This window comes from Xyrauchen texanus, chromosome 48 (assembly GCF_025860055.1).
Source record: "Xyrauchen texanus isolate HMW12.3.18 chromosome 48, RBS_HiC_50CHRs, whole genome shotgun sequence".
NCBI lineage: Eukaryota > Metazoa > Chordata > Actinopteri > Cypriniformes > Catostomidae > Xyrauchen > Xyrauchen texanus.
In genome coordinates, this window is record NC_068323.1 from 8321571 (window position 1) to 8342988 (window position 21418).

At 38.2% G+C, this 21418-nt stretch overlaps 2 protein-coding genes across 5 annotated transcripts in view; one reads left to right on the top strand and one right to left on the bottom strand.

Annotated features, from left to right (window-relative positions):
• cenpp (centromere protein P) overlaps positions 1–21418 on the top strand; it is a 73513-nt gene that overhangs the window by 15606 nt on the left and 36489 nt on the right. For all 3 annotated transcript variants that reach the window (XM_052121585.1, XM_052121586.1, XM_052121587.1), the window contains exon 6: positions 5905–6001. In XM_052121585.1, the coding sequence (XP_051977545.1) occupies positions 5905–6001 (97 nt within the window). The remainder of the gene's footprint in view (positions 1–5904; positions 6002–21418) is intronic.
• Positions 8850–19933, bottom strand: ogna (osteoglycin, paralog a). 2 transcript variants are annotated; one of them, XM_052121588.1, is made up of 7 exons: positions 19665–19933; positions 16109–16345; positions 12298–12388; positions 12060–12224; positions 10272–10474; positions 9815–9907; positions 8850–9636 (listed from the first exon to the last, which is right to left on the bottom strand). In XM_052121588.1, exons 2-7 carry the CDS (start codon positions 16259–16261, stop codon positions 9466–9468), a joined length of 876 nt encoding a protein of 291 aa, XP_051977548.1. In that variant the 5' UTR covers positions 16262–16345; positions 19665–19933; the 3' UTR covers positions 8850–9465. The 2 variants fall into 2 exon arrangements, with proteins under 2 accessions (XP_051977548.1, XP_051977549.1); XM_052121589.1 differs by lacking the exon at positions 19665–19933 and adding an exon at positions 16438–16621.

Sequence of the window (21418 nt, forward strand, 5' to 3'; positions counted from 1 at the left end):
TTGTTGTTTTTTATTCCGTTCTGTTCTATTCCACTCTGTTCAGTTCTATTCTATCTCTTGTGCTCTGCCTTGTTGTTTTTTATTCCGTTCTGTTCTATTCCACTCTATTCAGTTCTATTCTATCTCTTGTGCTCTGCCTTGTTGTTTTTTTATTCCGTTCTGTTCTATTCCACTCTATTCAGTTCTATTCTATCTCTTGTGCTCTGCCTTGTTGTTTTTTTTATTCCGTTCTGTTCTATTCCACTCTATTCAGTTCTATTCTATCTCTTGTGCTCTGCCTTGTTGTTTTTTATTCCGTTCTGTTCTATTCCACTCTATTCAGTTCTATTCTATCTCTTGTGCTCTGCCTTGTTGTTTTTTATTCCGTTCTGTTCTATTCCACTCTGTTCAATTCTATTCTATCTCTTGTGCTCTGCCTTGTTGTTTTTTTTTATTCCGTTCTGTTCTATTCCACTCTATTCAGTTCTATTCTATCTCTTGTGCTCTGCCTTGTTGTTTTTTATTCCGTTCTGTTCTATTCCACTCTATTCAGTTCTATTCTATCTCTTGTGCTCTGCCTTGTTGTTTTTTATTCCGTTCTGTTCTATTCCACTCTATTCAGTTCTATTCTATCTCTTGTGCTCTGCCTTGTTGTTTTTTATTCCGTTCTGTTCTATTCCACTCTGTTCAATTCTATTCTATCTCTTGTGCTCTGCCTTGTTGTTTTTTATTCCGTTCTGTTCTATTCCACTCTGTTCAATTCTATTCTATCTCTTGTGCTCTGCCTTGTTGTTTTTTATTCCGTTCTGTTCTATTCCACTCTGTTCAATTCTATTCTATCTCTTGTGCTCTGCCTTGTTGTTTTTTATTCCGTTCTGTTCTATTCCACTCTATTCAGTTCTATTCTATCTCTTGTGCTCTGCCTTGTTGTTTTTTATTCCGTTCTGTTCTATTCCACTCTATTCAGTTCTATTCTATCTCTTGTGCTCTGCCTTGTTGTTTTTTATTCCGTTCTGTTCTATTCCACTCTATTCAGTTCTATTCTATCTCTTGTGCTCTGCCTTGTTGTTTTTTATTCCGTTCTGTTCTATTCCACTCTGTTCAATTCTATTCTATCTCTTGTGCTCTGCCTTGTTGTTTTTTATTCCGTTCTGTTCTATTCCACTCTGTTCAGTTCTATTCTATCTCTTGTGCTCTGCCTTGTTGTTTTTTATTCCGTTCTGTTCTATTCCACTCTGTTCAATTCTATTCTATCTCTTGTCCTCTGCCTTGTTGTTTTTTTTATTCCGTTCTGTTCTATTCCACTCTGTTCAATTCTATTCTATCTCTTGTGCTCTGCCTTGTTGTTTTTTATTCCGTTCTGATCTATTCCACTCTGTTCAATTCTATTCTATCTCTTGTGCTCTGCCTTGTTGTTTTTATTCCATTGTGTTCTGTTCTAATGTATTCTATGCTATTTTGTCCTGTTGTGCCCTGCTCTATTCTGTTTTGTTTTGTTCTATTCCAATTTTCTCTCTTTTCTTTTAATCTATTCTGTTTCATTCTCTTTTGCTCTGCTCCTTTGTGTTTTATTGTTTTCCGTTCTTGTCATTTCACTCTTTATGTTCTATTTTATTGTGTTCTGTTCAATTCTGTTTCGTTCTGCTATGCTCTGCTCCATTCTGTTCTTTTTTTTGTTCTGGTCTATCCACTCTGTTCTGTTCTATTCTGCTCTTCTCTGTTCTGTTCTAAAAACTTTTCTGTTATTTTCCATTGTGTTAAGTTCTATATTATTCTTTTCTGTTGTATTCTGTTCTCTCCTGCTCTCATTTTGTTTTGTTTCATTTTGTTGTATTGCGTTCTATTTTGTTCTGTTCTAATATATTGTGTTCTATTCTATTTAGTGATTCACAGAAATTTTGTCTGCCGAAAATTGCATAAATGTTATTTCCGGTTATCGGCTAAAAGCGAAAATTCTTAGCTGAAAATTTGAAGAGAAACCGTACATTAAAAATCAGGTAATAGAGACACTAACATGGAGAAAAGGTATTGTTTATGTGAAAGACCCGGCAGCTGGTGATTGATGGTAACCAGGTCATGCTTACCGTTGAGACTCACACACCTTAATCAGGGAGAACTCCACCTGAATGAGCGTAACAGCATAAAATAATTAAACTCAAGTTTATGGAAGCATACTCTGATAAAAATGTAAATGCAATTGCAAATTCAGTGAATATTTGCATTTCTTAGTTGCACATTAAAGTCCACATTCCAAGAAATTATGAAACAATCACTCTCTTGGTTATTAGCACATTAATAAAGAGCATTTTCCCATGCTTTTGCAGAGGCTGGAAAATATGCATTTGTCCTTTGTTGTGTATTCTTAAGTTCTAGAACTTTGTAGGATACAGATGTGTATTTTATTATCCCAAATACATTTTTACATCTGAGTTTAAAAAAGTTGTTTGAGCCTCTAAATGTGATCACTAAGAATAATCATAAATGTATACTATTACGGTATATGTAATACATAATGTTCTGTATCATTGATATATTATTATGCATATAATAACATTTAGAATTTGTTTAATTATTCCAAAAAAGCCAAAGTATTTTCATATTGTCGAATCACTAATTCTATTTTATTTTGTTCTGTTCTGTTCCACTCTATTCAGTTCTCTTCTATTCAATTCTATTTTGTTCTTTTGTGTTCCGTTCTGTTCTATTTTTAGGTCCCAAGCTCTGAATGTAAGGAGGCCCTATTGTTATTCTTAGGATTATTATTATTATAATTTGTTTTCATGGTTTCAGGGGCTTTTGGGGCACTTAACATGCTCAAAAACTAATGAAATTCGTGAGTCGTCGGCCATTAGGGCTTGGCAAAAGTTCATACATGGGTGTGTAGAGGGGGCTCTGTAGCACATCCCTTTTGAGCAACAGTCACCAAACTTTGTACATATATAGATCTCATCAAGCCTGACAACTTTCACGCTGACAGTCATAAGCAGTCCAATAAGCTTGAATAGTGTTGCCATGGCGACACGATAAATGGGAAACTGGAAAGTCTTATAGATTCTGCGTGCATCATGTGATTTACATTCAAATTGAGCCGTGTGTTTGGCCTTGCGGGCTGATCATATTGATGTGGCTATTGTGGGTCACGGTCATAGCGCCGCCAACTGGCGGAATGATGTGTGGTACTTTTAACAGACATTTGGCTCTTTTCCACTGCACGTTACGGTTTGACACGACTCTACTCGCTTTACTTTTCTGAGCTTGGTTTTCCACTGCTGTTTAGTGCCCCTCAACGTGGGTGGGATTATAGGCTGATAGTTCACTGTGACATCATCTTAAACGCGACACAAAACAATAAACAATAACACGACAGCTAGCTGTTAGCTACTAGCTCATTGTGCTGCTTAAATCAGTTGTTGCATGGTGAATTTACACAAGTGTAACAGTTAAATTATGCCTGGTTGTTTAAGAAGCAAGCTTTCCAGTAGCTGGTCAACTAAATAAAAGTGAAGCTTTCAAGCAGATTATAGAGTTAACATAACAAAACCTACCATCCTCCATCGTGGACTCCAGCCGAGTCCAGGGCACTCTCCCTCCCATTGCTCGCCAGTCTAGATAGCGTCCATTTAGTCGAACCACTTCCACATTTACTTGTTGGCTTGGTAGTCACTTTTATTGAATTTTGTAACTTTTTCCCTACACTCTTGGTAGGTCCGGTGGTAGCCGTGTTCTGCCTTTTTTCTAAACTATAGACAGTTCCTCTGCTGGTACCGTAATGAGGTTTAGTACTCTGAGTCCAGAAGAACACAGTGCCCAACATAATGACGTGTGGATTTAGTGTTAAAAAGTGCTGCGTTGACGGTCCGTAACATATCCCGCTCTTTAAACTGTCAACAAACTGCACCAACAAGACATTGACAGCCAACAGCACCCCACAGTGTGTACTCTGTAAATATGTGAACATCTGGACCACCTGAAGGTCATTCTGGAATGTGTCAGACTTCGTGCGGCAGAACGGTCTATACAAGACAACTCCAACAAAGACCTCTGTAATGAAAGCCATTGTTTACTGGGTAAATTGGTTGGTTTATCTGTTACAAATTCCTGTGGTCTTAAGTACAGTTCTGTGTACTTTTATTACTTGGATAAGTGCAGCAAACCACCTTCCATTAAAGAAACACCTTTTTGATGTTGACATCTCCAACCATTCATAGAGACAGTGATTTTGTGATAATTAGAAGGTTAGGTTTTTTTAGATTATGTGTCTTAACACTTCAAGGAGAGCTTACGTTTAAACCTACGACATTGCAGTTTTCAAGTCAGGATGATTCATGCTTTTGGTCAACTTTTCACGGTTTGTGAGTGTTAAAGATGAGGTAGACTATGAATGACACATTTGGGTATCTACATCATTATGGTAATTCCGATCCCTTGTTGTTCCACTTGAATGATACATTACATTTAACCTTGATACCATGAAACAATTTAAATTCAGAAATGGTTGTTTTTCTAAAGGCATGATCGGAGGATATCTCCTACAGTTAGTCACAGGCATTTTTGGCTACAGTCTGAAAATGACAAATTACAGTTTGAAGTATTTCTCTTCTTTGCTGCTGTTTTGACATTGAAGTGTTTGGGCTCTTTTCTGAAAGTAGAACCAACTTCCTGGTTATTAAATGGACATCTGGATCATATTGTCTCGTCTGAGAGTCTGTTCTGGCACGAGAGAGTCGGAAAAATATTTAACGATTCTCAAACAAATCTGAGTTGTCCGTGCCTTTCTATGTCTTGGGAAGATGCATTTTACAATCATTAAGTATCATGTAAACTTAAGAATCTTTGAGCACTCTTGTGGTGAGTGATATAAGAGAATTCAGGCATGTCTGGCGAATGCTAAAACGTTGATAATCTTTTGATCTACCATTTGTCCTATACTGTGTGTGTGAACATCCATGTGGCTACCTAAAACCCAATCTAAATAATCAGTTTTGATTGAACTATCCCTTTTAATGCAAACACACGAATGGACATAAACAATACATTTGTGCTCACTTATTTCCTGCTATATTACAAAAAGAAGAAGATGGGATGTTATATGACTTATATTAATATATGTAATTATGTATCGTATTTCCTCAGAATCTTGGCAGCATAACCAGGGTAATGAGAAAAACTGAAAGAATGGCTGTAGCAAAATTATCATGAAAGGAGCCAAATGTTAATGTGCCATTAATCGGTCTGTAGAATGATCCTGGCATTTCTAAAATGTTTAGTCTATCAAGCGTGGAGGTTAGCATTCTAGGAAAGCTGTTTCAAATTACTTTTTCAGATTCAAGGTCCCCAATCAACAAATCTGAAATCACATATGGTGGAAATCGCCCCGCGGTACAATACGAGACCAGCCGACAAGGGTCATTTGTCTGTGGTTTCGTTCGATCAACGTAAAATGTCAATCAAGCCAGTTTTCTGATTCAATGTTTTTAAACTTTCAGCTTTATCGGATCCAAACAAATTAAGTTCTATGATGGAAAGACAGACATTAATTGTCTAGATTGTTTAGCTATTCTCGTAGACCCTTTGCTTCAGCTCTTGCCATTAAGATGCTGTCCTTTACTCTTTTGGAGTGGGTCCATTTAGTTTCAAGAGGCTTGCCATTTTTCCATCACTCATTACAACATCGGCCTTTCACAGACTGTAGTCTTGAGAGTCATGGAAAATTGTGTCCTGTGCCACAGTTTGTGGGACCCAGAGTAAATCTATGGAAAGTCTCAAAATGTCTTTTAACATCAGCCCGTAAAAGGGATTTAACAGAATGCAAATGTTGTACTTTTTTTAATTTGTGATCTATGCTAAATTTCCAAAGTGGGCAACGTGATATAGGGTGTTTGCGATGGTAATTTACAGTTGTGTCTTTTTTTGTTTTGTTTACAGTGTGGAGGACACAAAAGATGTTCTCTTGTTCTTCAGGACTTTGAGGATGTTTTCTGAGAGATGCAAGGAGAGACGTGAAACATTTCAACACTTTCAGGTAACAGTCCTAAGAAACAGAATAAAGGTGCTCAGCCAGATGAGGTGCGGCTAGAAAATCCATATTTTGGGACGTTTTGGCCTGTCTCCACAATCAGGTGATTCAGTATAGCCGCTTTATGTCATCATGAGCTAATTTTGTTTTAACAGTTTCAATATTTAAAGAATAAAATTCATAGTATTAAATTCACACTTATCAGGGTTCGATTTAATTAAATATGTGCATGCGCTGCATCCCTCAAGGTGAAAACATGACTGTTGTATTTTCTCCAAGCACACAGGGACTTGTGAGTGTTTTCAGCCATTGCTGAGCAGTTCACAATCATTACGCCATATTGGAAATTTATGACAAGCGATCACTCACTAATGATCAATTGTTGAAGATGATGTAGTGTTGATGAAATATGACAATGTTTACTTTTAAGTGTTTATATTGTAAAACTTCGTAGATTATTGTAGGAGTGCACATTTAATTTCCCTTTATCTGTTTGAATGAGCAGCTTTAAGCTTTCAAATCTTTATTTATTTTATTTTATGATTTTATTTCTCTTGGTTGTTGGTATATCAAATCAATCGTCAAGTTCCACTTTGCATGAAAATATTTATCTAGACTTGGGATTATATCAGTTGTTTCTCAGTTATACGGGTTGGTATGCATTTGTACCGCGGTTCATCTTATTTTGAAGTCTAGCGACACATCTGAAGTATCTGGTTTAGCAGCATCAAATACACAGGCAGAGGCACAACCTCGGCTAATTCACCTGTATGGGTATGATGGATACGGCTCAATGGACCGAGCAGCGCAAAGCTGTTAATGCTCGAGCTCTTAAACTCGCAGCTTTGCGAGAATCAGTGAGAAGCACGGCGTGAGATGCGGAAACCATTTGAATTCGGCACAGAATTCGACGTCACCACCCTTGAATTTACGATAGTAACACTAACTGTACTTTAGGCAGAATTGATAATATGATCATTTGTTTTAGGCTATGTTAGGGGAGTGAGGGAATATATTACATTTTTGTAACAACTTATAAATATTTATATTTTGTATTTACAATTTTCTACATGTGTTTAGAGTAGGTGTACTGTTTATAATTACTAAAATGCCTTAGTTTGTTTTATAGAAATCATGTTACATCTAACCATGATAGTGAAGAAGATCCATGCTTCCATATGGTCATTTTTATGGTCTTGTTACAAATACCACTGTTAAAACTATCAAAATAAATAATTAATAAATAAAAAATGTCATCGCCATCCACCGTGGCATCCACGCCCAACTCACCATGTGCCCCACCGTGAACGAACCACATTATATCGACAATGAGGAGGTTAACATATTTGACTACCCTCCCTAGCAACTAGGATGCTTTTAAGTCCTCGTGGTGGCGTAGTGACTCACCTCAATCCAGGTGTCGGAGGACGAATCCCAGTTGCCTCCACGTCTTAGACCGTTAATCTGCGCATTTTATCACGTGGCTTGTTGAGCGCATTACCGCGGAGACACAGCGCTTGTGGAGGCTTTACGCCATCTACCGCGGCCATCCATGCCCAACTCAGCACGTGCCCCACTGAGAACTAACCACATTAATGTGACCAAAAGGCGGTTACTCTCCCTAGCAACCGGGCCAATTTGGTTGCTTAGGAGACCTGGCTGGAGTCACTCAGCACGCCCTGGGATTCGAACTAGCGAACTCCAGGGGTGGTAGCCAGCATCTTTACCACTGAGCTACACAGACCCCCCTTTTATGTTTGTTTCTTTTCACTTTTGTTTTTTTTTGGTACAAGAAATTCTCCGCTTTAGTAAGGGAATGAATTAGGGGGGAACGTTCATATGAGAATGTGTATATGTATGTTCATATAGTCTACACAATGTATTTTCAGTTACTGTTTCAGTCTTTTTGTGGTTTGACATCTTGAATGAAACCTATTCAAGGCTTCATACAGAGAAATTGCATTATAAATGTCACCATTTCTAACTGCAGTTACACCATTTTCAAACACTAACCTACAAATTCATCAATGCAACTTTGTTTATTCTCGAAGAAGTATAAGAACCTTCGGAAATTTTCTGTGTACGGTGACTAGATTTACAACTTTGGACAGCCACCTACACCACATCGATGCGTTCTGTGTGTGATATGTGCATCTTATCCTACACATGACACATCGCTTCTTGTCCGATGTGCGACTGGCATCAGTAAATGTTATGTCACCCTTTTGTGGTCTCCCAAAGTTATTACGCCAGACTACATTACTACCTAACCAACTGACAGTGAATTGGAAAGCACACAAACTAGGCTTCTAATTTAAATGTTGGCTCATGTTAATATATTGATGCCTCAAATACATATAGAGATCAAAAATGTGCCTCTCAATAATCAACGTTTCGATATTTTATGAGAAATATGTTAGATTCTACCATGAATAAGAAGTTCCCCACTATTATTTATCTTCTTGTGTTGTATTATTATTTATTCTGTGTTCCTTAACATCTGTATTTCACAAGACTTTCATAAGGATGAGAGATTGCTGAATGTCATATTGGGAACAAATTCCATGACTTGATGGCAGGGAAAGTTTGGGAATGAAGTCCGAGGCAGTATGGAAAACATTCCATTATTTCTTTGGATCATTGTGCAGTAATGGCTGCCAATTTGGCCAATGAAATGGAACAATATTACCCTACTTTTTCCAGAACGTTCTGCATGCACAATCTTCTGCTTTAATTGGTTTGCAATTTGCAGATATTTCAGTCTTCTTTTTTTTTTTAAGAGTTATCCACATCATTTTTGTTTTAACTGTGGTCTAACAAAGCTGTTATAAAAGATAAAGGCAAACTTGACAAGTGTTTTTTTATAAAGTGTATTTAAAAAACAACTAAAGAGAACATAGCATGTTGATTGTCATACAATGTTTTACTGTACAGTCTATTCATGTTTGACACATTGGTAATAATTACAAATGTAGTATATAAATAATATTCAAACAAATCAGATAAGGTAAGTCATGGAATACCAGATGTCAGGTATCCTTTCTGGAATGGGTTCCTCACCTTCTTATTGACTCAGCCACCTTCTTATTGACTTAGCAGGCTAAGTAAGACATTTAAACAGTACAAGTGACAGAATTTCACAGAGTTTTGAGGAATACTAGAAGCTTGACTGCAACTTTTCATGAACTCAGATTTCACTATGCCACAGCCTCTAGGGGTTATTTACAATGGGAATTTCTTTCTAATCTTTCTTGACTTGCGGTTCAGTTTCTTCTATTAAGTCAATATCAGGGGCAGCTGTTACATAATCATATATATTTATATATAGAACAATATCACATGGCATACCCTGTTGTACAATCAATTCTGCACAGGCACCAGGTGACTGAATTGCTTTCCCACCCCGGTTTTAGTTATCATCATTGAATATCCAGGGATTTCGCATTGCAATCCCATCTTTGATTCTTTTTTTACTGGTATCGCCCAATTGGCAGAGACTGTAGGCACGTGAAACAGCTGGGATACTTTGCGAGGATGACTGGGTTTCCATCCATACGGATCTCGTTCATGTTGGGGCGAATGTAGTAGGTGTCGTTGCTTTTGCAGAAGGTGTCCACACTCACCGTCGAAATGTTATTATTCTATAAATGAAGAAACAGAAGGTTCTAGAGCTCTTTCAAGATGTTTACTAATCTGCTTTAGTAAGTCTTGGTATGGATCCATTTTCAAATGGGAGAATGCAACTAAGTCACTTCAACCTTAATTTCTTCTGTCTGAAGAACTTACAGGAAGCATTTAAAGCACTTTCAAGAGTCTTACCTGAAGATGAAGCATGCGGACACTCTCTGGAATGAAAGGAACGGCCTCCAATTCATTGTGAGCAAGATACAGATTCATCAGTCTGTTCAATTTCTGTAAGGAAAGGAGTTCTTGGTCAGGATTCTGAGTGTGGAGGATCAAATGAGAAAACACAAGGCTGTTTTCACGTTGTTGTCTTTCTCAAGCCACAATTCACTTGGGTATTTTTCAGGCACAATTCGACATTTCCACTCAGCGTGAAACTGCAGACACCAAGTGACAGACAAAATGTCCTGTCATGGTTGTAGCTCGTTTGGAAAAAAATAAAACATTGAAGAGATTGATTGTCACTATGTTGCATCATGTCTAGTTGGGACACTCACCTCTTTACATCTAGAAAACTGGTAGTGTTTTCAAACAGGTGCCCAGCAGGTGGTGTAAAATGAAGTCATACATTATGTAATTCATGGCACTTTACCTTGAAAGCATTCGCCTTGATGCCTTTGGTCTTCAGTTTGTTGTGATTGGCATTGAAGGATATTAATTTTCCCGGCAGCATTGGCAACTTGACCAGCTGATTTTCAGCTAGCGAGAGCTCCTCTAGCATGGTGAGCTTAGCAAAGGCACCGTCCTCAATATCAGAAATGATGTTTCCAGTGAAGTCGATTCTTTTCAAAGTCACTAAGGTAGATAAACGTAAATGGACAGGTGAGCATTCAATGGATAAATAGAGCTGAAATGTTATGCATTGTATTCCAGACATCTTTCATTGTCATGCTAATTAGGGTCTGAAATGACTGTACACACTTCTACAATTTATCTTATTTCTCTTTCATCTGCATTGGACTTAGGATTGAAATAGTTGAGAATATGTTGGCGATGACCCTAAGCACAGTGTGCGAAACACAAATTTCGTCCTCAGCATAGTATGCATCTGTACGTGTCCTCAGAACATGTGCCTGTTTTTGATTGGACGAAAAGAACACAAAGCAGTCATAGTGTGCATGCGTGAAACGCGTCCATATGGGCGAGATCGAATGGCACACTGAAAAACGAAGTATGCCCTAGCCTTAATGCTACTGTATGTTTCGCTGTCTTTACTTACTCTGAATATCTTTTCCCCAAAATATTTATCTAATTTTACTAAAAATATTAATTCTTGGTGTGAGAATATCGATAAAGTATCATAAGATTAAATATTGCAATACTTGGAAATATTGTTTATTTCCCCCCCACACCATAAGTGTGTAACAGATCGAATTGAGTATAAACATTGGCAAAGGAGGGCTGCCTAGGCCTGGTTAGCCACGCCAGTAGTAATTGTTTATGGGCAGATGTTATCATGTTTTGAAAGACGACATCTATGTATGAGGTCACAAAGTGTTCTAAACACCGACTGCTCCCTCTTGCTAACCTTTTGTACTCCTGATGCACAGCTGCAGGCAGAGTAGTTAACCACATGCTACAGTTTTTCTCAACACATACATACTTTTTTAAACATTGTGGTGCAGGAGTATAATCAATGTCTTTACACAAGGGAATAAGTTGCAATCCTTTGCGATCACGTGTGTCTGGGTGATATGGAGAAAAAAAGACTTTTTTCTCGGTTTTTATCAAACTTATGGAAGAATCACGATTCGATTTTTTTCAGCTTTTAGATGTACTCCAACATGATTCTAATTGTATGTTCTTTATTACAATGCAAGGCAACCTGGGTAGAGAAATCCAAGATCTTTTATCTAGAAAGTACTCATTGTATATCAAACAATTTGTGTGTATATTCATAAACCCTTGCATATAGAGATGCGCCCCCTAGCGGTTCACGCTGAGCAGCGCAGCAATATGAAGTAATTTACATTGCAAATCAACTATCAAAATGAGTTTGTCAGAATGATCGCTTGCCAAATGTTGGCTATAGATGCAGTACACTTGAGACGGCACAGAGCAAAGCAATAATTAGCGATCTATCTGAATCATCATAGTATGATTTACAATGTATCTAACTATAGCGTTTGGAAGAGTTTTGTGTCAAAACACATATTCGAATTAATCGGAAAGACCGCCCAGCCCTACGATCACGTTGCAATTATATGTCATGTCCCTGACATTTGGAAACCTTTCAGTTGAAATGGAGGCTTGTCTGTTTTTGTATCTCTTTGTCTCCTGCTTTCCTTGAGGGTAATCTCTTATCCTGTCCAGAAATTGTTGCATTATTGTCTTGCAGTCAATGAGAAGGCCAGAGCATGTCAAGTCACGATGAACTCACCAACATCTCCAAAATCTTTTGCTGTTATCTTCTTTATCTTGTTGTACCGAGCATAGAGGTAATTTGTCTCCTTGGGCAGAGCAGGCACTGATGTCATATCTGGGTCGACCTCCTCACAGTAGACCGATCCGGTCAGACACACACACAGTAGACACGTTGGAAGGTCTGGAAGATGCACAAGTCTTAATTAAAAACAGGAAACCTTAAAACAATTGTCCAGGCATCAGTAGTTCTTTACCTGAAGTGTCCCCCGCAGGCTGGAGTGAGCCGGTGTCATCTGGGGTATCGGCAAGCAGAATGGCATTGTTGAAGTCGTAGTCCACATCTCTCTGGAAAATAGTCACATTGGTTGCTTGACTTGAGTGTCATATTCTGAGTAAACGTCATCAATTCACATCAGTGACCGGTTGTGATTCCTCTTAACGATTCCAGTTCCTGAACAGTTCCATTATCAATTATTTTAGTATTTTCAAGGAAGAAGTATTTGGAAAAATTGCAATTTTTGTTTACACAGACTTTTAAGTTCATTTTTATTAAGTACTGCTAATTACAACAGAACTCATTGGGGAAATTGCACCCGGTAAAAACACAAGTTATTTCCATTTGCTCTATGTGCTGTTTTTGTGCCCGATTCACTAAAGGGATTATGCAGATCAGGCAACGGCGCACAAGCGGCCTCAAAATCGCTCCTGAATGCAATTTGCATGCGCCGTTATGATCTTGTTGGCCGATTCTGAATGCTAGATAGCGGAGGATGCAGCAGACCATGGTTAAACCCATAGTATATTTGGTGTACAGGACGAGTGATGCAAATCTCGTCATCAGCAGAGGACTCGAGCACTGAAAGTGCGCTACCCGATTTTTGTAACCGCGCGTCTTTGAATGCGCAGATTGCACATGCGCCTGGAACTATTGCACAAATTAGTGGATCCACAAGGTGGCAATACTCACATTTGAGCCATTGCTTTCACAAAGTAATCGGCGGTAAATAACAGGAGACGAAGGTAAAAACAACAGTCATAGCGAGCATGCGGCAAACGCCTGTTTACATGCACCGTCAAATCAAGTATATCTTGACAGGCTGAGCGTTTGCATCAAAATCAAAGGATACTTTGGGCTTAATCTGACACACTTTAGCAGGACTGAACATCATCATTGACTACTGTGATCCAGACACCTGAATCATCTCTTTAACATGCCGAAAGTGTGCTTGACTACACCACGCATCATGCAAAATGTGCCAGGATATAAAGCTCTTCTCCATTATTTAATCATTCTATGAGGAACGACTGCTGATATGATAGAAAATTTACTTAAACATCTCTTTTAAATAACATTTATTTTACCACCTGCTTTCATCCGGCGGGAATAGCAAAATGTATATTGCGGAAGACAATTTTTGTGAATGAAGCACAATCTTTAAAAGACTAATTTACATGGAAAGTAGGCGTGTTTGCGCGGAAAGGAATGACATTGACTTAAAATACTCAAGACGTAGCGCAATGTCAACGCTGATTGTGCCTGCTTTAAATTGTGGGTGGTAATTTTTTTGTGCTAAAATTGCACAAAAGTGGTGCAACTGTTTAGTGAATTCCCTCTAATAATGTGCATCTTTGACAACATATTGTCAAATCAACAACCTCCCTGTAATTGCTCTTAATTTGGGATGCTCCGATTGATTGGTATTGGCCGATATTCACGTTCTATGACTCGATTGGTGATCGGTAATTTGGCCGATCGCATAAACTGATCGCTCATGTTGCAAAAGACGCGTGGCTCCTTTAAGACTTCAGCAGCACTGTCATGGCGACTCGGAGTGTGGGGAATACCGGCATATTGTTGTAAGACAACAACAACGAATGTGATTTCAGCAGTTAAGAACGACGCAGTGGGAGAGGTATGGTGAATATGAAAAGTTTGTTTACCTTACTGTTAAGGTGGCATTTCACACGAGACAAGGTAAAGGGAAAACCTCGCGAGCTGTGAAATTGTCCTTACTAACGTTTATGGCAGCAGCTTCTCAGTAATAACGCAAGTTACAAGATGTGGTGTAAATTCAAACATATTTATTAAATGTCTCTCGAGTAAATGGCATTAACAATAGTAGCACCTGTAGAGTGTAGAAACTATCTACACTCTTGCGCTCTTTCTCCACTTTCCTTTCATCTCTTGCCCTCATGAGAGAGCCTGTATTCCCTTATTAAAGTTCATTGAATAATTAATCCAATAATCATTCATTAATAGTCATCCAACTAAATCAAAAGGCAGGGAAGAAATGTGTAAATGTAATGATTCTTTATTCAATATTAAGATACCATAGTATTAAATGTAATTTTGTTCTGGATTTGGGAATCAGACTACACTGGTCACTAAATGTTTCGCTCTGTTGATTCAATAGCACTTTTTTATTGCCGCAGAGCGGTAGCAGAAAATACTGTCAGTGTATTTCAGCACAGTGTTGCTTCTGTATGGGTGGAAGAACGCACGATAAGAACCATTAACGAAACCCAAAGTCAAGAAGATCGGCAGATTAATTGACTGATATTTGGCTAATTTGAATTCATCAGTGTGGGCTGATAGCGGTGGCCGAGGTATAGTAAGTTGTAATTTCGCCTAGTGTCAGTTCTTTTCAATAAATGGTGAATATTGCACATTTATTGTTTTCAAATATTGTTTTTACAAAATTTGGAGTAAACGTTTTGTGAAATTTTGAGTGCAGTCTTATTCCGAAAACGTATTTGTATTATCTCTGATTAATAATACCATTGTGGCAGGGTGGAGGGCGGGGCCGGGTCGTGATCCTACGCACCCGGTCCCGTTATTAGGCTAATCAAGCTTTCAAGAGGGATAAAGGTCGACTGCAGAGGATTGTGCGGGAGAGAGAGATCGTTTACGGACATGTCCGTCATGTGTGTGTTTGTAAAGAGATCAATGGAAAGGAGTCGTCGAGAACCGGCTCTTCAACTTAAATAATATTTTAATAATAAACTGAAACAGAAAAGACAAACGCACTTGACGGACATGTCCGTAAACGATCTCTCACTCCCACACGATCCTCTGCAGTCGACCTTTATCCATCTCGAAGGCTTGATTAGCCTAATACGGGACTGGGTGTGTAGGATCACGACCCGGCCCCGCCCTCCGCCCTGCCACAACCATCTTTACATTTTATTATTCATATTAGTGTTTTATTGGCCATTGACCACCACCCTGCTCTCTAGATATTGGCATTGTCTATACTGGTTCATATACCAGTATACATATATATATACACACACACACACACACTTCCCAGCCCTTGAGCTAATCTTATCATCCTGGTCACAAAGAAGTTTCAGCTTGTTCAGACGGTATGCCTGGATCTGTCCGGACTTGTGTGTCTCCAGGCATCTGTTAAATCACAGTGTCAGCGGCTGACCCCACAAATTAGCGTGAAGCTGTGGGTGGGAGAATTTGAGCCTGAGGGAACTCATCTAGAATCGTTCGCTGAGAGTTTCAGCGCCGGACTGCTGTTGGATCCATTTCTGATTCGAATGGACTATTAATTTATAGTGTTTACTTGAACAAATCTGTCTGGTTTCAAAACCAGCAGAAGTAATCTGTATGCAAGTAATCTGATTCCAAGCAGATGTAGACATGAAAACCTGTAAACGTGTGCTGTAATTTTATTTAATCTTAAACTAAAACATTTTAGGATGGTGAATATTTAGATATTAGTACGGTAATATTAGATGCTAATAATTTAAATTAGATTGAAAATCAGTTAGCAGTGCTGTATCTCAATGCTGAATATTCAACCATTTGTCGACAAATTATATGCATACATTGTTTTTGTAATAGTACTAATATTATTTCATGTTTATATTTATAAGTATAATTCATTATATATTGTTTGATAATAATATAAGCATTCCTTATGTGGAAAGAAAATTTACTTTTTGAAAACTGTAATAAATAAATTGTAGAACCAGGACAAGCAATACACACAAAAACACCTCTAGAGATTCTGTTATCTCCGATATTGCAGAAGACATAAACATGAAGTTTACCTTATTCCTCTTTGCTATTGCATTGATTTCTTCAGTAAGTCCTACATCCTTCTGCCTGTGATAACTGCGAGAGTGATAGTGTGCACCAGATGCTGAGAGCACCCATGATACCAATATAACTGCTGAAATAAGCATTCGCAGCTTGGTCCCCATTGTATCTGAAGAGACTGTGATGGTTTCTGCCGTGTTAAAGACTAGAAGTGCAGTGCAGGCGCTGGTTGGCTATTTTCTTGGTGCCTGTAAGTAAAATGTGATCTGTCAAATCAGGATTTTAAGCCCCACCGCAGGCTGCCAGAGGAGATCCTTAAGTGGGGGTTTATGGAACATACCTTAACCCTTTGCATTCCCATCTGGGCTGATCAGACCACTCTGTCGCCTGTAGTGGTTGGCCATGTTTGTGGTTTGCAGGGGGAAAAAATGCTTACTAAAAGATATTGAAAAACAGAAGCCAGCGAAAAGGACTGTCACTTCTCCTGTGCGTTTGAGCTTTATCTAAGAATTGTATGTATATTAACATAGAAGGAAATGGGGCATTGTTTATCTCTTTCTTGTTTATCATTAAAAAATTTTTCTGTTAAAATACTTTCTCCTGTGAAAATGTAAATTCTGATCTAAAGCATTCCGACCAGCCCGACACAGCAATTGCTCAACCAATGTCTGAGGCGGGACTATTTGTTTTCGGCCAATAGGAGATGGAGGGGGTGTTTGTGAAACCTGTTTAAAAACGTTATTTTTGCAGTTCTGTTCGGTGTTGCTAGAGGTGCTCAATTTACACACTTCTCCTTTAAATTTCTCAGAGACGCTGAAAAAACTATATGACAATGGAAAGATAAAAGTATAGCTGCGTTTTTAGAATGGATGAGGTCTTTAGAATTATAGCTGAGTTTTTAGAATGGATGAGGTCTTTCAAAATTCTAAAATTTGTTTCAAAAAGATTCCATTTTTGTTCACTGGTGATTTTATCATTTTCATGTAGTCTCAATAGTTTGTATTCCAGTAACTGTTCTGTATGGTTTATAGGTTTGTCTTGACATGTTTCACTAAAAACATGAAGAAGAAAAAAATGGATTGTAAACAGAAACAGAACTCCTCTATAAAACATACTCATGAAGATTAAGGTAGAGGGAAAACATGTTTAATAGGAAACATGTGACTGTTTCACTCCACTTATTGCACCTTAAGACAAGACGAAAGGTCCCTTGGCCCCCTGAAATAAACATGCATGAGATGGTAATAAGGCCACAGAGAATGAATAGCATTACAGGTGTGTTAGCAATTATACCATCCTGTAAAACTTTACTATACTAGGAAAGCTGCCAAATACTAAGAAATGCTTTCACTCTGCTGATCCTCTGTAGTGCATTTCTCCAGGGGGGTTTTGGACCACATGACTTGAATTGGAGGATTCAAAATATTTAGAGGTAACACCTCTACACATAGTTTTTTCTTGTTCTCCTGTCAGGGCTTATGCAAATTAGTTCATTGTAATTGTATACAAGATGTAGCAAGTTGTTAAAAATGTACGTACATACTTTTTTAATGCAGACAACAAAGTGAGCTTTTGGATTATAAATGTTGAGAAACATAACTGTCATATTCACCCCTTCCCCAAGCTCTCGAATCAGTTTCAATAAGGAAATGAAGCCAGTCACACCCCGGATGGGAAGCGCCGTGTCATTGCGGGTAGAACAAGGCACAGGTATCACTTCGTCGATGCTGTGCAGGTGGCAGTTCAAAGTTGTGAATCTAGTCACCATACATACAAAAGTTTGATGTTTTTGTACTTCTTCAAGAATGAACAAAGTGACATTGATGAATTTGCAGGTTAGTGTCTGAAATTGGTGTAAAGCCCCATTCACACCGCCGGTGGCATCACGTAGCAAAGCGACACAATCCCAGTAATTTTCAATAAGAGTAGAGCGACATCTGTCGGCATGAGCTGTAATGACCGTAGGCGACAGAGATCGCTGTGGCTAGTGACGAGAAAATTGAGAGTTTTTACTTTATGCAAATGATGAGCGACATTCACGAGCGACTACCAATGAGAGTGAAAACAGAGGGTCTCACATCATCCATCTTCAGGCAGGGAGTTTGAGATACTCGAGTGAGTGCTGGCAATACGGAGAATTTAAAAGTTTCTGTGAGCGATTTCACTCCTCTATATAATTTATCTGTAACCACATGCATGGATATAGGCTAATAAAGAGATGCTTGGAAATCCGTGTCGGTATTCCGAGTGAGTTCGATTCATACATTGATTGATCTTTCATCTTGTTCATGATATGTTTGCATTGAGCACTGCTGCAGGTTATGTTTTTCGAAACACTCTCGTGCAAAATGTTCATTTTTAGAAGCAATAGAACTGATTCCATGTCAAATTAGGAATTAATGATACCTTAGTTTTACCAGCAGTATAATATGTAATTGGAATTTCTAAAACTACTATGGCCAGGTGTGCAGTCCACCAATAACATTAAATCGACAGAAGTAGAAACGCCCACAAGCAAAACAGATCGCAGAGTCTAGCGACACCAAGCGACAATGTCATTTGCGGTATGATCAGGGCTTAACTGCGCACACTGAACGATTAGAAATGGTGACGTTTATTATGCAATTTTTCTGCATGTAGCCTTGAATAGGTTTCATTCAAGCTATCAAACCATTTGATAATGATTTGGGTGGAATTTAATGGAGTTGTGCTCCGTGGCACTGCAGAGTTGCGGAGTAGCTTCCAGAGTTGTTGCTGGGTGCCGCAGACAGACGGCGAGTGGCGGTGTGCATACCTTAACTGAAAATAAATTGAATTATATTATGTACTATGTTGTCTGCATGACACGTCCAGTGTGTGACCCCCTTTAAGTTACCCTGCCCCTCACACTTTACCAAAGTTGTGTGGAGAAATATGTATGAAGAGACAAAAACTATCGTGCAACGATTAGCCCTATTAAAATCTCAAAAAAATGTTGATAAAGATCGATAATCATCTGGAAAATGTTTCTGATTATCGATGTGTGAAAAAGGCATAGATTCCAAGCCTAATTGGCATGTCATGTAATAAATTTGATTAAATATTTTAATCGATTGACGGCCCTAATTCTTATAGGATGGGTTTTGATTTATTTGAGGATGTTTAAGTTATAATGTCCATTTTGCTAACATTGTGAAACAATTCTCAGCTTATGTGGTAAATTAAACAGAAAACCTTCTAACTTGGTACATTACCAAATATTAGGATAATTAAAAACAAGGCCCAAACTATGCAGTTCAATTGCTATTTATTTTGCAGATATAGTAATGAACATAGCCAAAAGTTAACTCAACTTTAAAGTAAAAGATCAATATTGGTATTTTAAGAATCGATATCGGGATTGTTCAAATGAAGATTGCAATTTATCTGAAAAATCGATATTTTTACCCAGCCCTACCCCAACAGGGTAAACGCATTGATTCAGCAAAACCCAATGTATTTTTTACAAGAAGGAACCCATCGCTCTGAATTTTTAATCTTAGAACTACAAGTGAACAGCTGTATTGATTGATCCAGGTATGAACCTACCCTTAAAGTCGTTGTGTTTGAGGTACAGATATTCCAGGGTCCTAGGAACGAAAAACAGTTTCGAAACATTGTTATGGACCAAATGGAGCCTCATCGGTTTTGACAGGTTAAACCCATTGTATGGAACTGTTTCAAGTTTATTGTATGACATGCAAAAGGACAAGAGATTTGGAGTCTTCTTAAAGTAGCTCTCAGGTTTTGAGAAGGTTGAGTTGTTTTCCACTGTTATCTGCAGGCTTCATTCCGGAAGATCAGCTGGCGTGGGCATAAGCTTTTTGCTGCACATGTTGATTTTCATGAGGCTCCTCGTGCCAGATTTCTTTCCTTTAATGCCTGCATCTGTTAGTCTGTTGCTACACAGATCCAGCCCTGTAAGTTTTAAGTGTAGCATCAGTTTATAATTTTGAACATTTATTGAAGAACAAATGAGGTCTTTGAAGAGTTTTCAGCTTAGGCATTGGGTCTTTTTCAATATTATTCTGCAGAATAAGCTGAATAAGTTCTTTGAGAGTATTGAATATGTCTTTTCACTTTAGATGATTGCAGCTTGTTGTAGCTGAGGTTGATCTCCCTCAGGGATGTGGCATTAGCAAAAGGCTTCACAGTTATTGCTTCAATGCCATTATGCTGTATGTACAAGTTTGAAATGTTGGGGAATCTCCTTGAGCTTGCAGTGGCCGTAGTTCATGGCAAAGGGGTAGGATTAGGGGCAAAAACAGATTGTTGAGGTACAGGAAGGTGAGGAAGAGACATATTGCAATCTTGATAGTCTTGAGAAAATACCTGAGCTCCAAAGAACATTGTTGTCCAAGTCTTTGGAGGCACCATGGTTTAGTGTTCCTTTCCCTTTTAACTGTGTGGAACAGACAGAATTGTATTTTCAATATTGGGACAAGGTTATTGGAATGCAAAATCACTTTGTCAACTTTGGTTGTTATGTGTATTAGATGTAATTTTTTCCTTGACTTTTTGAAAACAAAGTTCTGGTCATAGATATGGTAATAGGTCACAATACTGGCAAAGCACGGGAATGGAGTGATCCTACTGTTTACAACTGTTTTAAAACAAAATGCTCTGTATATTTCTCAGCTATGTTCATCTTCATGTCTTCTGCAGAACTTAAACATAATTGTATGTTGCTCAGTTGAAAGAATATTCCGGGTTCAAAACAAGTTAAACTCAATCGACAGCATTTGTGGCATAATGTTGATGACACTACAAAAATTTGACTTGTCCCTCCTTTTCTTAAAACAAAAACAAGGTTAAATCGAGTCACTCACAATTGAAGTCAATAGGGCCAATTTTTTGGAGGGATAGTTCACCCAAAAATGAAAATTCCCTTATAATTTACTCACCCCCATGCCATCCCAGATGTGTATGATTTTGTTCTTCAGCAGAACACAAGTGAAGATTTTTAGAAGAATATTTCAGTTCTGTAGGTCCTCACAATGCAAGTGAATGATAACCAGAACTCAGAAGGTCCAAAAAGGTTAAAAAAAAATAAAAAATAAAAGCCAGCACAAAAGTAATCCATAAGACTCCAGTGCTTAAACCCATATTCCACCTCCTGGTTGGGGCTGGTCAAAGGTCGAGATTTATAGTAAAAGAAAGACTTATATATTGATCTGTTTTACACTCACACCTGTGATATCACTTCTGAAGATATTGATTTATCCACTGAAGTCTTATGGATAACTTTTATGCTGCCTTTATGTCCTTTTTGGACCTTCTGAGTTCTAGTCTCCATTCACTTG